The sequence below is a fragment of the Clarias gariepinus genome, chromosome 26, assembly GCF_024256425.1.
Source record: "Clarias gariepinus isolate MV-2021 ecotype Netherlands chromosome 26, CGAR_prim_01v2, whole genome shotgun sequence".
NCBI classification, from domain to species: domain Eukaryota; kingdom Metazoa; phylum Chordata; class Actinopteri; order Siluriformes; family Clariidae; genus Clarias; species Clarias gariepinus.
Window position 1 is genome coordinate 21,851,618 of NC_071125.1, and position 18,608 is coordinate 21,870,225.

The 18,608-nt window shown below is 38.0% G+C and overlaps 1 protein-coding gene across 1 annotated transcript; it reads right to left on the bottom strand.

The window, feature by feature from the left end:
- Positions 1-463: 463 nt before the first annotated feature.
- On the bottom strand, positions 464-6,444 carry LOC128514287 (protein shisa-2 homolog). The gene is made up of 2 exons (XM_053488067.1): positions 5,466-6,444; positions 464-1,602 (listed from the first exon to the last, which is right to left on the bottom strand). The coding sequence occupies exons 1-2, from the start codon at positions 5,770-5,772 to the stop codon at positions 1,034-1,036; spliced, it is 876 nt and encodes a 291-aa protein (XP_053344042.1). The 5' UTR covers positions 5,773-6,444; the 3' UTR covers positions 464-1,033.
- Positions 6,445-18,608: the final 12,164 nt, after the last annotated feature.

Consider the following 18,608-nt stretch of genomic DNA (forward strand, 5'->3'; position numbering starts at 1 on the left):
ATGCTAATGATTTCACTAGCATATTCCCGTTATGTGCTTATAATAGATGTTATAAAAGGCACAACCACAAAGAAAATAAGGTTTAAAAAATTGTTAAAAATTGGGACATTTATCTTAAAAGTGTTGGAAATGCACAAAAAAAGACAACTAATAATATACTAATTCTAATTGGTGGCTTTGTGGTCGCCTTGCACCTCCGAGGACGAGGTTCGATTGGAGTTTGCATGTTCTCCCCGTGCTTGGTGGGTTTTCTCCAGGTGCTCAGGTTTTCTCCCATATCTCAAAGACAATCAAATTAGGCTAATTTATGTTCCCAAATTGTCCGTAGTGTGTAAATATAAGTGTGTGTATGTGCCTGTAAGTTATGCTAATCAGGTATTTGGTTCTATGGTACAAAATCAAAGTCAGACTGTTTTAGAAATGCATAAGAAGCAGGTCAGATGTGCCACCTTTTTTTTTTATTTAAGTTCTCAAACCAAAAAAATAATACATTATATTAGGATTAATATCAGATGTTCTCTGCAGAAAAAAATATCTTCAGTTATTAAAAAAAGAAACAAATATTTTTAAAAATAATTCAACACGAAGACAAGTTGACAGGGGGGTGATGGGGCACGTTGTTCTTGGCAACAGGTCTGCTGGAATAGTGGCTTCAGTTGTCGCCTAAAATAAGATCTAATGTATGTCTGTATCTGTACCGCAATAAGCTGGCGATGGTGTATATCCACACTCCCGGTCCTTACAGAAGTAAACAGATGGGGTGTGACTTTGCTAAAGGGAGCCAGGGGACTATCACCCAAGGTGAATATGCCTGGAGTGAAAACTTTACAAAAACGGGACAGGCAATCACTTTCTCCATGATGTGTGCTAATGACAGGGGTGTACAGAGTGAATGGTTGTCTTCTCAACACAAACACAGCTCACACGCTGTCTGCAGCGCACATGACACGAACAACACTGGCCCTGAACTGACCTGGGATTCAGGATCCTCGTGACTTTACTTCTTCCTCCTTCAGTGTGTGACAGGAGCCTCTCATATAGTCACAGACGGCTGCTTCTGCTCTCCACTCACACTTGTAACGCTCGTCACGCTCGTCAAACTCGTGGGTGGGGGGAATGGAGACTGCAGGGGCCTGTAGGCACCGTGCGTAGGGTCCAGGAAGGCCTGGGTGGGCGAGACTGGGTGGGCGTAACCGATGTATTGAGGATGAAGAAACTGGCCCTGGTGTGGCATGATTTGTGTCGCCTGCTGGCAGTTCAACACAGAGAAGTTGGTGGGCATGTTGACGTAGACGCTGGCGTCCGGCGGCAGACAGCACGAGGCTTGGGTGCGCAAAATGGGGGCGGGAGCAGAGACAGGGATAGTGCGGGTGGTGGCGGCAGGCGGGGCCGAAGAGCTGGACGAGGTGGCTGTGCTCGATTGCCGGGAGGAGGAGCCCCGGGATGTCATCATGGGAATGGACTCCAGGAGACGCCCACCCCCGGAGGCAGGTTCTTGTTTGGGACGGAGGCAGCGACAGCAGCACACAGCGACCACTGATCCGAGCAGGACGAACGCCACAAAGACCGACCCCACGATCAGGAAGGGCACATAAATGGGCACTGCAAACAAAGAGAGTCAAGGTCAACACAACAACAAGCAAAATTTACACTAAATATGCTGGATTTAGACATTGAAATATAACCTTATATAATAGCATATACCAAATATAAATAGGTACATGTATGTATGTGTGATGTCAAAACCTCAGAGTCTAATTTGTCAAAACCTTACAAGTGAGAAGAGTACGTCGCTCCAGTGTCAGTAATTTAAACACGTTATTTGCAATTGCATTTCCGTTGTAACGTTACACTTGCTCATTGTGTAACTGTGTTATCGCGGTAGAAACTGTACTGAAATATAATCTTTACTACCTCAGAGACAACAGTCTTTCCCAAACAGATCAAACAGACTTCCTCAAAGACATCAGTAGTCCGTCGGCATTCTGCGTGAAGATGTGAAGTGGAGCGGAGTCCAGACGCCAGTGATGTGTCCCCAGGGGTTCAGACTCACTCGTTAGCAGTTATTAACGTTGTTTTGATCAGCTCTAATCTACTGCATGCAGCTGTGACCTTCCTGACCTTGCTGTCATGGTGTGTTTGTAATTATGTTTTAGTGAACGTTTCCTTGCTAGTGCACACTGCGTCATATGAGTGTGTGCATATTAGCTATAATAACCATGTAAAAAGGCTTTGCATGGGACTGTAAAAAGGAACATCTTTCACCATGCCTTCAGCAAAACTTTCAAATAACACAGTGGGATATTTCGTAAATGAGTGGAAACAGCAAGATGGCATGCACAGGATGCTAGGTCGTATGAATTATATAGCGAAACGGATTAGACAACTGTATGGTGACTAGTGACTGGTCCTGCTTCCCAAGGCCAAGCTTCGACTTTTCAACTCTGGACAATGGATTTGTTTCTTTAAAAATGAATTACATAGCTTTATGATTTAAACCATGTATATAAATGTGGATTTTTTTCCCCCAATATACAGTATGTATTTGATCCTCCTGTCCTTTTAAGATCTTTAAAAGGTGCTTTCTTTTACCATAAGGGCACACCTGTTGCGTTTTTGTTCAGCATGAAGCAGCCGTCGCAGAGCCAGACATCATGTGTCAAAGCCCATGGTCTTAAGACTGCAGCTGTCTTGTGTTTGCTCGGGTGATTCCCCTCCACCACTCGCTAGCGAGCATGGGCTCAGTAGTTCAGGTTTCTCAGCATTGTCATTCAGTAAGCTCAAACCAGGTATATGTTTGAAGGCAGATTTGTGGAGTTGCTGGAAATCCTGATGAGAAAATGAAGCTGAATGTTGACTCTGGATTTATGCAGAAAGTCCCTTGTGTTGCATAAACACCTAGAAAACCTAGTATTTAGTAAAAAAAAAAGTCTAACTTAATACAGGTGGATAGTTTGAAACGGTATTTGTGAGGTTTTTGCAGTGTATAGCGTTTCTTCCGCTTATATCAGTCCTGCTTAATCCCTGCTTTCAAGGACGTAAAGGTGAACCGGCTGGTTTTGGTGACAGCACGCTGATTGTGAGAGTGGACAAAATGCCCTTCTAGCAACACGAGCTCTTTCCCAAAACTGCACTCTTGATAGGATTTCTAAGATTTCTCCAAGCTGCGTTTTAGACGCTCGGAAAACCCAAAGCGAAGTGGCCAGACATCCATTTCACGCTTGGAAAGTGTGTTTTTTTTTTTTGAGGCCGTAGACGTGATCCATTGTTTATGAACATGCAAGGCGAGCAGTGCTGTCGCTATGGAGATCCAGTCAAGTCCGAACTGGATCCTCTTGCTGTGCAGCACGCGAGCCGAGTGAACTCTGCTATTAATAACCACGAGGGACAATTTGCCATTTGTGTGCGTGAACTGACCAGGTTTGCTTTCTAGGGTTGCAATGCTGCCAGTCCAGATTTTACATTTCCTCCCAAGTGGGCTATTAGTACAGGCACTAAGCAGGATAGAATGGTACAGCAAAATCCCCAGTGCTGAATTAACACCTAGAGTGTTGAATTAACTCTTATTGTTTAACTACGGAAGGAATAAAACATGACAGGGTGTGCTATTAAGGGAAATTAATCAAGCATAGGTTGGTATGATTAGGTCTGAGTTACTGTTATCCCTGAAGTGGATTCATTTGCTATAACAGCAAGTCTTTTATTCTTCAGAGACCACAACAAGTTTTTTTTTTATTAATAAATAACATATTTTAGTAGTTTTAGTATAGTTACATGCAATATTGTGGAATGTCTGCTTAACAAATTTAATTCACGTTGTCGCTTACATTACAGCAGCTTCTAAAATTGTTCCCTCACCTACCTCTAACCTCTATTTTTTTTCTCTTGTTATATTTAATGGGACAAATTACAAATGAGATATTTTCTTATCATGTTACTAAGAAACAAGAAAGTGCATACGTCTCTGTCCAGAAGCTTTGCCTATGGCAGAAATGTTACTGTATCCACCAGTGGGGAGGCAACAGATATGAGATAATATATACAGTATGCATTCATTTGGCCCAATCCTAGATACTGTACTGGGTTACACTTAAAGCCAAACTGGAACGGATTTTTGTTTTTAAACCCGTGATTGAGCTGGAACATTTCAGGATGGTGTGCCAGCCCTGCCAAGGAGCAGACGAATTCAACAGCAGCTGTCACAGTCAAACACTTTTGTACTGTTAGAAAAAAAAAGATGCAATATGATGGTTTGAGAACTCCCTTTAATTTTCTCTCCTAGATGCATGAAACCAAACACCTGACTTCCTTTTCAGTGAAGAAAGCTTTGGCAGCCCCTGAGGGCCTCCAACCTTTACACAACTCTCATACAGGATAAGTTACTCCCTTGTCTAGGCTGTAAAGTTTGCACTAAACCTCACGAAATTGAAGCAATCAGGGCCATGCAGAACTTGATTAAGAAGCGCTGCTGCAACTTGGTGCAAACAAAGGATGTGCTGTGTGTTCGTATCAACGAGGATGATGCAGTGATCCGTAATTATGGGCGATTCGCCAACAAGTCAGTTTAAGCCACTCTTTAAGTGATTCGAACAAGCCAGTTGAACAGATCCAAAGTTTGAGCAAACTGCCTATTTTTTTTTTTATCTCCTTTTTCTCTATGTTGTGTGTCTCATTACCTGTAAAATGTTGGTGTTGAAAAGGACTGTAGTAATGCATTATTTAATCGACTGATAATTATTCTTAAATATGATATTTATTATTTTTTAGACCCTAAACAACAGGTTGTGTTAAATAATGTGACATGCATTTATGGAAAAAGATAAAGAGAAAAGAGTGCAGGTTAGCCTTTCTTCCTCTACAATTTAAACTGTTCAAACTCTGTGGGGATTTTGAATGCGGAATTTTATTTATTTCAAGATGTTGAATCGGTAAAGACATTCGTTATAGTCAGCACTACCTTGCAATATCTATCTAAATATGGAATTCATTTTAAGCAAAACAACAGGCAAACATCTGCCACAACCCTGTTCATTTATTATCTAATAAAAAAATAAAAAATAAAATATATATATATATAATTATTATTATTTTAAATGTAGAATTATTTTTTTTTATAGGCTAAGGTACCAAATGTATAGCATTGGTATGGGTGTGGTTATGTGGATGGTTTGTCATCTCATTGCCATCCAAATGTACATTTCTGACAGGTGAGGATGGCAAATTAAATTGCAGTATACTGTCACACTACATCCATTAATATAATGCTGATATAATCAGATATTCTACAAACGCACCTTCAATCTGGTACTTACTGTAATAACTGTAAATGTTTATTCATTTATTTTTATGTGGAACAGGAATGCAAACTGATCAGTTTTTTCGTCCCTGGAGAGCAGTGGTTACTGTGCGCTTTTACGCATCAAAAAAAGACTCCACACGGTCGGTTAGCGCGCGCTCCAGCTTACCTGCCCCGGAGTTTTTGCCCTCCTCGTGGCCCGCACCCGGCTCCTCCTTGCTCTTCTTGTCGTTGTCACACGTGCCCTGGTCGAGCCTGGCCTCGGTGCTGGAGCAGCAGTAACGCAGCTCGCACTTGCCGCAGCAGATGATCGCCTCGGCGGCGTCGTAGCGCTCCGGACACTGGAAGCCGTCCCGCCATGCGCCCTGCGGATCCCGCCAGCCGTGACAGTACTCCCCGCTCGCCTTCACGTCCATCACCGCGCTCAACAAGGTCAAAAGCACCGCGAGAGCCATCGGGGACCCCGCGCTTTGCATGCTGCCGCTGGTACGGCTTTATGGAAAAGGAAATAATCTGGTGAACAAATGAAGCGCGATGAGAGAGAGAGAGAGAGAGAGAGAGCTTTACAAGCGTGTCGGGCATTTGTCGGAGAGGCCAGAAATGACTAGATCCGTAAAGGCACTGGCAATAAATCCACACCAATACATCCACACGTATCCACTGTGTCCGAAAAAGAAGCTGTCATCAAATTTCCAATAAGTTTGCACGAGTTGGAATTAAATACTGCGGCATATTCGAGCTAATAAATACCTGGTGTGTGTATTACTGAACGCATTAAACAAAGAACATCCAGTGTTACAAACTTCTGGCAAGTCGTGCATCAATACTGTACAAGGCTGAAAACCGTGTGCGCAAGGCACTGTGTGTGTGTGTGAGAGTGTGTGTGTCCTCCAAAACGCGCTTCTCAAATGTCTTCCCCCAGAGACAGAACGAACCCAGCACTGACTTCTGGTGCGTAATCCATTCTCTCCAAATCCCCCTTTTCTTCCTTTCTTTACAACTCCTGTTAATTTTCCTTCTCACTGCTCCATTCCTTTGGCTCTTTTTTTATTTTCCCTTCCCTGAAGTCCTCCTCACAAATCCACCAACGACTTCTCAAGTGTCATCTTCCAGAAACAGAAGGTTCTCCGGCTGCTCTCCAGGCTCGGAGCAGGGTAATGATGGACTGAAGGTATTTCTGACATCGTGCCCAGCTTAGGAGGTTGGCCTCTGCGCATGCGCACTCCAGGGCTCGCCACCTTTTTTGGACATTTTACAGCTCTTCCAGTTGCCAGTGTTAACAAGTGTCACTGGACAGGCCTGTGTGGAGCTTGTCATTTTTAGACCCTTATGAGTTGGTCAGGGTGCAAAATTTCCCCAAATTTCTTTAGGAATCAATTATTAGAAAATGTTCTCTTATTCATTCATTAGAACCATGGGATCATGGTTAAGATTGAAAAAAAAAAACACTTAAAAAAATGTTTATGCACAGTAAACTCTGGCACACCAATAAATAAATATAATACAGTACTACATAACTGACTATAATTCAATCATTCATCTTTAGGAACCAATTTATTCTGGTCCTGGTCACAGTGGAACTGCATAATCTAGGCTCCCCAGCCACAAGGCACGAATGCACTTTACATAAAAAAAGGTATCTCAGAGGACCAATGCACACACACTGTTACACCTAAGAAGAAAGGTCACAAATTAATCAATGTAGGAGAAAAAAGGGGGAACTCAGTGAAAACCCAGACAGACATGAGTGTACCATGCACAGAATCTCCAACAGACAGTAACCTGAGCTCAAGCGAACCACGGACCCTGGAGCCGTGGGACAAGAATGCTACCTGTTTTACCATCATGCTGCCATATCAGTCTATAACGCACAACAGAAATTGAGTAGAACTGTTATCAACTGTTATCTTATCAAATGGAGTGGCACATATATATTTTTGTACTTTTAATGTATATACTTAACCTGGAAATTTAAATATAGTGGACCATTGAAAAGATTTAGATTACAGCTTTAAAGCTTAAATGCATAAGCTTGAAGTTCTCCAAGAGACAGGGGATCTTTTTGAGAATCTTATTTAGCTGGATCATATTCATTAATTAATCTGTTTTGTGGCTATTTAATAGCTTATTATAAATATTTTACACTAGAAGGAGAGAAAACTCCTAAAATTGCATTGCTTAGACTGACAAACAGTAATTTGTTAGTTGTTCATTCCATCTGGCGTTCCTGCCTTCTTTTAAATAGGTTTCAATTTATAGTATTTGTCCTTATGCCAGTTACAGATAAGCTATAGCCTGAAGTTTTAAGCAATGCTTCTCACCATACTGATAAAGCCCTGAGATTGTAACTGCCCATCTCTGGTCATCCAAACAGTGGATCTGAATGACTGAATATTTTTGCCTTAAATGGAGAACAGCTGCCACTTCTGCTTCACCTGTTAAAATAAAGACCAGTTTTTGATTAAATAACAAATTTTCCTGGTGTTCATTAGCAGGACAATGGAGCTGCGCTGGATGGGAACTTCTTGTCCAATACCGCCACCTGCTGCACAAAAAGGGTAAGATGTTTAGAAAGAAAAGAACATTATTGGCAATATCCACACAAAGCTAAATTATATAATTTATTCTAATATCTACTCAGTAACCAGAGCACTTAATACACTGATATCTGTTCATATATAAAAAGAGAGCCAGACACATCTCTGACGAAGTGTGCATTATTTTACTCAGGGTTCGCTGGTTTCCTCCCACCCCCTGAAAAACATGTTGTTAGGTGGATTGTGTGAGATAAAATTTATTTGCATGTGAATGAGTGTGTAAACAACATCCTATCCTTAATGTATCTTTTCACATTGACCCATATAAAGCATGTGAAGAATGAATTAAGGATTTTTTTGTTTTTCATTACTAAACCTACTTTCATTTTTTCATTACATCTCTGTAATCCTATACATGTGAAATTGTGGTTTGGGAAGGCAGATCACTTAAATATTTGGTAAAATCAAATCATGTAAAAAAAAAAAACAGCATCAGAACTTCTGTAAAAGTGTGATAATTTCCACATGGATAATCCAACGAGAACCTCATATCAGTGAGACTAATTTAGAAAAAAAATGCATCAGTTTGTTAGGGAGTATAAAGAATGGACTGTATTGAATATAAAGAGTCTATATATATATATATATATATATATATATATATATATATATATATGTGTGTAGAGAGACGGATGAATGGATGTACCCATTATGCCTAGTACCTACTGTACAAGCCAGTGTAGGCAGTGTTATGATCTGGGGTTGCTTCAATGCAAAAAATTAAGTCAGCTAACAACCTAAATGTAGTGAATGATCAGATTTTTCCATCACTCTTTTTTCCCCTTCCCTGATGGCATGGCCATATTCTGAGATGACGATGCCAGGATTCATTGGGCTCAGGCTGTGAACAAATGGTTCAGGGAGCATGAGACATCATTTTTACACGTGGATTGGCCACCACAGAGTCTAGACCTCAAAACCATTGAGAATCTTTGGGATGTGCCAAAGAAGGGTTTAACACAGCAGCTGTCCAATTCGCTCATTATCAATACAAGATTTTAGAGAACAATAAATCAACTCTATATGGAAATAAATGTTGTGACATTGCATAAGCCTGTCGAAACTATGCTATGGAAATCTATTCATCCATCCATCCCATACATCCATCTAGGAACCTCTGTAGTCGAACTAGTCGATCATGGTAAAACCTCTGGTTACCATTAATTCACATGCTCATCAATCACTACGGGTAATTTGGGAAACCGCGGTGAAGTTGGTTTGACGTTGGACGTTGGATATTCGAGCTCCGGCGACCAGATTTGTAGCGGCGATTCGCTGATTTGTAGCGGGGATTCGCTAACAGAGTCCGGCGAAAGCACGTCGCCTACTGCGCGAGTTAGGGACCGTCTGCAAATTACTGTCCGACTGAAATACGGATAATAATAATATTATAAACATTGATATTTAAAACAAATAAACGAATTATTGATTCAAAATCTAATCTAAAATGTGTGTCCACTTGTCCTGCAGAAGGCACAACCTTTTTTTGTCAATATTATGACTTTTCATTTTGATTAACAATTAATATTTAATAATTATGCATTTTACTTCAATACCTTCCAGGTCATGTGACCTATTGACTCAAAATTTATTCCAAAATGTGTGTCCACCTGTCCTGCAAAGGGCACAACCTTTTTTTCTGTCAATATTATCACTTTTAATTTTTTATTAATAATTAATATTCAATAATTCTGCATTTTACTTCAATACCGTTCAGGTCATAAGACCTATTGCCTCAAAATCTATTCTATAAGAGGTGTCCACCTGTCCTGCAGAGGGCACAACCTTTTTTTGTCAATATTATCACTTTAAATTTTTATTAATAATTAATATTTAATAATTATGCATTTTACTTCAATACCTTCCAGGTCATGTGACCTATTGACTCAAAATCTATTCTAAAATGTGTGTCCACCTGTCCTGCAGAAGGCACAACCTTTTTTCTGTCAATATTATCACTTTGCACATTTATTAATAATTAATATTTAATAATTATGCATTTTACTTCAATACCTTCCAGGTCATGTGACCTATTGACTCAAAATTTATTCCAAAATGTGTGTCCACCTGTCCTGCAAAGAGCACAACCTTTTTTCTGTCAATATTATCACTTTTAATTTTTATTAAAAATTAATATTCAATAATTCTGCATTTTACTTCAATACCTTCCAGGTCATGTGACCTATTGACTCAAAATCCATTCCAAAATGTGTGTCCACCTGTCCTGCAAAGGGCACAACCTTTTTTCTGTCAATATTATCACTTTTAATTTTTTATTAATAATTATTATTCAATAATTCTGCATTTTACTTCAATACCGTTCAGGTCACAAGACCTATTGCCTCAAAATAATTCTATAAGAGGTTCTATAAGAGGTGTCCACCTGTCCTGCAGAGGGCACAAACTTTTTTTGTCAATATTATCACTTTAAATTTTTATTAATAATTAATATTTAATAATTATGCATTTTACTTCAATACCTTCCAGGTCATGTGACCTATTGACTCAAAATCCATTCTAAAATGTGTGTCCACTTGTCCTGCAGAGGGCACAACCTTTTTTCTGTCAATATTATCATTTTGCACATTTATTAATAATTAATATTTAATAATTATGCATTTTACTTCCAGGTCATGTGACCTATTGACTCAAAATTTATTCCAAAATGTGTGTCCACCTGTCCTGCAAAGGGCACAACCTTTTTTCTGTCAATATTATCACTTTTAATTTTTATTAATAATTAATATTCAATAATTCTGCATTTTACTTCAATACCGTTCAGGTCATAAGACCTATTGACTCAAAATCTATTCCAAAATGTGTGTCCACCTTTCCTGCAAAGGGCACAACCTTTTTTTTGTCAATATTTTCACTTTTCATTTTTATTAATAATTAATATTTAATAATTATGCATTTTATTCAATACCTTCCAGGTCATGTGACCTATTGACTCAAAATCTATTCTATAAGAGGTGTCCACCTGTCCTGCAGAGGGCACAAACTTTTTTTGTCAATATTATCACTTTAAATTTTTATTAATAATTAATATTTAATAATTATGCATTTTACTTCAATACCTTCCAGGTCATGTGACCTATTGACTCAAAATTTATTCCAAAATGTGTGTCCACCTGTCCTACAAAGAGCACAACCTTTTTTCTGTCAATATTATCACTTTTAATTTTTATTAAAAATTAATATTTAATAATTCTGCATTTTATTTCAATACCTTCCAGGTCATGTGACCTATTGACTCAAAATCCATTTCAAAATGTGTGTCCACCTGTCCTGCAAAGGGCACAACCTTTTTTCTGTCAATATTATCACTTTTAATTTTTTTTTAATAATTAATATTCAATAATTCTGCATTTTACTTCAATACCGTTCAGGTCATAAGACCTATTGCCTCAAAATCTATTCTATAAGAGGTGTCCACCTGTCCTGCAGAGGGCACAACCTTTTTTTGTCAATATTATCACTTTAAATTTTTAATAATAATTAATATTTAATAATTATGCATTTTACTTCAATACCTTCCAGGTCATGTGACCTATTGACTCAAAATCCATTCTAAAATGTGTGTCCACCTGTCCTGCAAAGGGCACAACCTTTTTTCTGTCAATATTATCACTTTGCACATTTATTAATAATTAATATTTAATAATTCTGCATTTTATTTCAATACCTTCCAGGTCATGTGACCTATTGACTCAAAATTTATTCCAAAATGTGTGTCCACCTGTTCTGCAAAGAGCACAACCTTTTTTCTGTCAATATTTTCACTTTTCATTTTTATTAATAATTAATATTTAATAATTATGCATTTTACTTCAATACCATTCAGGTCATAAGACCTATTGACTCAAAATCTATTCCAAAATGTGTGTCCACCTGTCCTGCAAAGGTCACAACCTTTTTTCTGTCAATATTTTCACTTTTCATTTTTATTAATAATTAATATTTAATAATTATGCATTTTACTTCAATACCTTCCAGGTCTTTTTGCAGTAGCAGTAGCAGTGATTAACCTTTTCATAGTGATGTGCCCACTCTTTAGGCTATAGCAAATGACATGTAGTCAAGCAGTACTTGCACAACTTCTTCAGTAGCAACCAGGGCTGGTTCATCTGTACGGTATAATGGAACTTGCAGGCATACAAAACTGAAGTACTGATCAGATGGTCGGTAGATCAAGCCACACCTCCACCAAGTTGCCATTGTTGAGCCCGTGAGCTAGGCCCTTAACCCTATCTGCTCCAGGGGTGCCATATCATAGCTGACCCTGCTCTCTGGTATGTGAAGAATTTTTTTGTGCGCAGTAATGTACAGTATGTGACAAATAAAGGCTTAACTTAAGTTAGGGTGTCTCAATGTAATACCCATGTACAGATTATTAGGGCCCAAGCACTATGACATCAGCCCTATTACAGTACATTACAGTGTGTAAAGGGCCATCTTGTTCTTCTAAAGATTGTTATTAGGAACCAAGCATATGAACATCAACCCTACAGTTTGTCGTCTTAGTGTGTGAAGGGCCCCTTTTTTTTCTTATAGGAATTTTTTTTTTATTAGGGCCCAAGCACTATATGTCGTCTGTATGTCGTCATAGTGTGTGAAGGAGTCTTATGTTCTTCTGTTGTCGTTGTTGGTCTTTTGGCTGCTCCCGGCAAGGGGTCGCCACAGCGGAATACCCTGTCCGCACTACAACTTGGCACAGGTTTTACTAGGATTATTATTTTTTAAGAGTCCGAGCACTATGATATCAGCCCTATTACATCATAGTGTATGAAGTTGTTTTTCTAAGGATTTTTTCCAGCCTCCAGGTCTTTTTGCTTTTCTAGCACGCCCTGAAAGTCATTAGTAACAGGTTAGAAACTGCTGCCATTAGGATGCAACTCCCAGGGCCCTTACACAAGATTTTGCTGCATAGCTTATGCACACTTGCATGTATACATGGAAAACCCCAAAACTTGATTCCAAAAATGTTGCGACACTGTACAAACTATTAATAAAAACAGAATGCAATGAAGTGGAAGTTTTAAATTTAAATATTTATTCCATAATAGAATATAGATAACATTTCAAATGTTGAAAGTGAGACATTTTGAAATGTCATGCCAAATATTGGCTCATTTTGGATTTTATGAGAGCTACATATTCCAAAAGTTGTGACAGGTAGCAATAAGATGCCGGAAAAGTAAAATGTACATATAAGAATCAGCTGGAGGACCAATTTGCAACTTATTAGGTCAATTGGAAACATGATTGGGTATAAAAAGAACCTCTTAGAGTGGCCGTGTCTCTCAGAAGACAAGATGGGGGGGGGGGGGGGGGGGAGATCACCAATTCCCTCAATGCTGCAGCGACTTTCTGTGTGACATTATATTGAGTGACATCACATTTAGTGACATTATTGTGTGATGCTTTTCTTCAGCATCCAGAGCTTTTTGAAGGTCTTGACATAAAATTCCCCCCCATTCTAAAATCATGTCATTATGTTATTGGTATGTCTCCTTTAAATGCATGTGTCCACTGTGTCCAATGTATTTTTGCGCAAGATGATTGGACCTGCTTATTATTGCTTGCAACTGTATTTCAACCTTAGTTATTAATAAATATAAGAATAAGTGACTTAGTGCAACCAGAGGGGGGGGGGGGGGTGCAACCCAGTGTCTTCTTGTGCCAGTCCCAAGTCTGGAATGTAGAGGGTGGTGAACTTTGCAAAGAGGATGGAAATGGCAGTAGTAAATACCGGAAAATAGGGTGACATACAGTATAAGAGTGGAGGCAGAAGCACTCAGGTCGACTACATCTTGTGTCGACGTTGTAATCTGAAAGAGATCAGTGACTGCAAAGTGTTGATAGGGGAGAGTGTAGTCAGACAACACAGAATGGTGGTGTGTAAAATAACCCTGGTGGTGAGGAAGGTAAAGAGGACAAAGGCAGAGCAGAGGACAAAGTGGTGGAAGCTGAGAAAGAAAGAATGTTGTGTAGTCTTCAGGGAGGAGTTGAGACAGGCTATGGGTGGTCAGGAGGTGCTTTTAGTTGACTGGACAACTACAGCCAATATTAGGGAGACAGGTAGGAGGGTACTTGGTGTATCATCAAGTAAGGGAAAAGTGGACAAGGAGACTTGGTGGTGGAATGAGGAAGTCCAGGAGTGTATACAGGGAAAGAGGCTAGCTAAGAAAAAGTGGGACACAGAGGACTGAAGAGAGTAGACAGGAGTACAGAGAGATGCAGCGTTGGGTGAAGGTAGAGGTGGCAAAGGCCAAACAAAGAGCATATAAGTACTTGTATGCTAGATTGGATAGTAAGGAGGGTGAGGTGGATCTGTACAGGTTGGCAAGGCAGAGAGATAGAGATGGAAAGGATGTGCAGCAGGTTAGAGTGATTAAAGATAAAGATGGAAATGTACTGACAGATGCCAGGAGGGTGATGGGAAGATGGAAGGATTACTTTGAGGAGTTGAGGAATGAGGAAAACGAAAGAGAACAAAGAGTAGAAGAGGTGACTGTTGTGGAACAGGAAGTAGCAAATATTAGTAAAAGTGAGGTAAGAAGGGCATTGAAGAGGATGAAGAGTGGAAAGGCTGTTGGTCCAGATGACATACCTGTGGAGGTATGGAAGTGCTTAGGAGAGGTGGCAGTAGAGTTTCTGACAAGTTTGTTTAACAAGATCTTGGAGAGTGAGAGGATTTCAGAGGAATGGAGGAGAAGTGTATTGGTGCTGATTTTTCAGAACAAGGGAGATGTGCAAAGCTGTGGCAATTATAGAGGTATAAAGCTAATGAGCCAGACAATGAAGCTGTGGGAAAGAGTAGTGGAAGCTAGGTTAAGGGCAGAGGTTAGCATTTGTGAGCAGCAATATGGCTTTTTGCCTAGAAAGAGTACATCAGATGCGGTTTTTGTTTTGAGGATGCTGGTGGAGAAGTACAGAGAAGGTAATGAAGAGTTGCATTGTGTCTTTGTAGATTTAGAGAAAGCGTACGACAGGGTGCCGAGAGAGGAGCTGTGGTGTTGTATGAGGAAGTCTGGAGTGGCAGAGAAGTATGAGCAAGACATTTACATTACATTTACATTTAGGCATTTGGCAGACGCTCTTATCCAGAGCGACTTACATTTTTATCTCATTACACATCTGAGCAGTTGAGGGTTAAGGGCCTTGCTCAAGGGCCCAACAGTGGCAACTTGGTGGTTGTGGGGTTTGAACCTGGGATCTTCCGAACCGTAGTCCAATGCCTTAACCACTGAGGTACGGAATACATGTGTGTGAATGAGAGGAATCCAAGAGAAACGGTGAGGCTACAGGAAGCAGAGCTGAAGATGTTGAGGTTCTCTTTGGGAGTTACAAGGATGGATAGGATCAAGAGTGAGTTCATCAGAGGGACAACCCATGTTAGATGTTTTGGAGATGAAGTCAGAGAGGGCAGATTGAGGTGGTTTGGACATGTTCAGAGGAGAGATTGTGAATATATCTGTAGAAGGATGCTGAGGTTGGACCTGCCAGGCAGGAGGTCTAGAGAAAGATTTACGGATGCAGTTAGAGAGGACATGAAGTTAGTTGGTGTAAGAGAAGAGGATGCAGAGGATAGGGTTAGATGGAGGCAGATGATTCGCTGTGGCGACCCCTGAAAGGGAACAGCCGAAAGACAAAGAAGAAGTATAAGTGACTTAAATGTAAGTGATAATATTGATAATTTAATGTGTCCACTTGTCCTCTGCAGCTCAGGTGGACACACATTTTGGAATAGATTTTGAGTCAATAGGTCTTATGACCTGAACGGTATTGAAGTAAAATGCATAATTATTAAATATTAATTATTAATAAAAATTTAAAGTGAAAATATTGACAAAAAAAAGGTTGTGCCCTTTGCAGGACAGGTGGACACACATTTTGGAATAGATTTTGAGTCAATAGGTCTTATGACCTGAACAGTATTGAAGTAAAATGCATAATTATTAAATATTAATTATTAAATTTTTTTTAAAGTGATAATATTGACAAAAAAAGGTTGTGCCCTCTGCAGGACAGGTGGACACACATTTTAGAATGGATTTTGAGTCAATAGGTCACATGACTTGGAAGATATTGAAGTAAAATGCATAATTATTAAATATTAATTATTAATAAATATTTAAAGTGATAATATTGACAAAAAAAGTTTGTGCCCCCTGCAGGACAGGTGGACACCTCTTATAGAATAGATTTTGAGGCAATAGGTCACATGACTTGGAAGATATTGAAGTAAAATTCAGAATTATTAAATATTAATTATTACTCAATATGAAAAGTGATAATATTGACAAAAAAAGTTTGTGCCCTCTGTAGGACAAGAAGTCACACCTTTTAGAATAGATTTTAAGGGAATAGGTCTTATGACCTGAACGGTATTGAAGTAAAATTCAGAATTATTAAATATTAATTATTAATAAATATTTAAAGTGATAATATTGACAAAAAAAAGGTTGTGCCCTTTGCAGGACAGGTGGACACACATTTTGGAATAGATTTTGAGTCAATAGGTCTTATGACCTGAACAGTATTGAAGTAAAATGCATAATTATTAAATATTAATTATTAAAAAAATTTTAAAGTGATAATATTGACAAAAAAAGGTTGTGCCCTTTGCAGGACAGGTGGACACACATTTTGGAATAGATTTTGAGTCAATAGGTCTTATGACCTGAACGGTATTGAAGTAAAATGCATAATTATTAAATATTAATTATTTAAAAAATTTTAAAGTGATAATATTGACAAAAAAAGGTTGTGCCCTCTGCAGGACAGGTGGACACACATTTTAGAATGGATTTTGAGTCAATAGGTCACATGACTTGGAAGATATTGAAGTAAAATGCATAATTATTAAATATTAATTATTAATAAATATTTAAAGTGATAATATTGACAAAAAAAGTTTGTGCCCCCTGCAGGACAGGTGGACACCTCTTATAGAATAGATTTTGAGGCAATAGGTCACATGACTTGGAAGATATTGAAGTAAAATTCAGAATTATTAAATATTAATTATTACTCAATATGAAAAGTGATAATATTGACAAAAAAAGTTTGTGCCCTCTGTAGGACAAGAAGTCACACCTTTTAGAATAGATTTTAAGGGAATAGGTCTTATGACCTGAACGGTATTGAAGTAACATGCAGAATTATTAAATATTAATTATTAATAAAAATGAAAAGTGAAAATATTGACCAAAAAAAGGTTGTGCCCTTTGCAGGACAGGTGGACACACATTTTGGAATAGATTTTGAGTCAATAGGTCTTATGACCTGAACGGTATTGAAGTAAAATGCATAATTATTAAATATTAATTATTTAAAAAAATTTAAAGTGATAATATTGACAAAAAAAGTTTGTGCCCTCTGCAGGACAGGTGGACACCTCTTATATAATAGATTTTGAGGCAATAGGTCTTATGACCTGAACGGTATTGAAGTAAAATGCATAATTATTAACTATTAATTATTAATAAAAATGCAAAGTGATAATATTGACAAAAAAAGGTTGTGCCCTTTGCAGGACAGGTGGACACACATTTTGGAATAGATTTTGAGTCAATAGGTCTTATGACCTGAACGGTATTGAAGTAAAATGCATAATTATTAAATATTAATTATTTAAAAAAATTTAAAGTGATAATATTGACAAAAAAAGTTTGTGCCCTCTGCAGGACAGGTGGACACCTCTTATATAATAGATTTTGAGGCAATAGGTCTTATGACCTGAACGGTATTGAAGTAAAATGCATAATTATTAACTATTAATTATTAATAAAAATGCAAAGTGATAATATTGACAAAAAAAGGTTGTGCCCTTTGCAGGACAGGTGGACACACATTTTGGAATAGATTTTGAGTCAATAGGTCACATGACCTGGAAGGTATTGAAGTAAAATGCATAATTATTAAATATTAATTATTTAAAAAAATTTAAAGTGATAATATTGACAAAAAAAGTTTGTGCCCTCTGCAGGACAGGTGGACACCTCTTATATAATAGATTTTGAGGCAATAGGTCTTATGACCTGAACGGTATTGAAGTAAAATGCATAATTATTAAATATTAATTATTAATAAATATTTAAAGTGATAATATTGACAAAAAAAAGGTTGTGCCCTTTGCAGGACAGGTGGACACACATTTTGGAATAGATTTTGAGTCAATAGGTCTTATGACCTGAACGGTATTGAAGTAAAATGCATAATTATTAAATATTAATTATTTAAAAAAATTTAAAGTGATAATATTGACAAAAAAAGTTTGTGCCCTCTGCAGGACAGGTGGACACCTCTTATATAATAGATTTTGAGGCAATAGGTCTTATGACCTGAACGGTATTGAAGTAAAATGCATAATTATTAACTATTAATTATTAATAAAAATGCAAAGTGATAATATTGACAAAAAAAGGTTGTGCCCTTTGCAGGACAGGTGGACACACATTTTGGAATAGATTTTGAGTCAATAGGTCACATGACCTGGAAGGTATTGAAGTAAAATGCATAATTATTAAATATTAATTATTAATAAATATGCAAAGAGATAATATTGACAAAAAAAGGTTGTGCCCTTTGGAGGACAGGTGGACACCTCTTATAGAATAGATTTTGAGGCAATAGGTCACATGACTTGGAAGATATTGAAGTAAAATTAGGAATTATTAAATATTAATTATTACTCAATATGAAAAGTG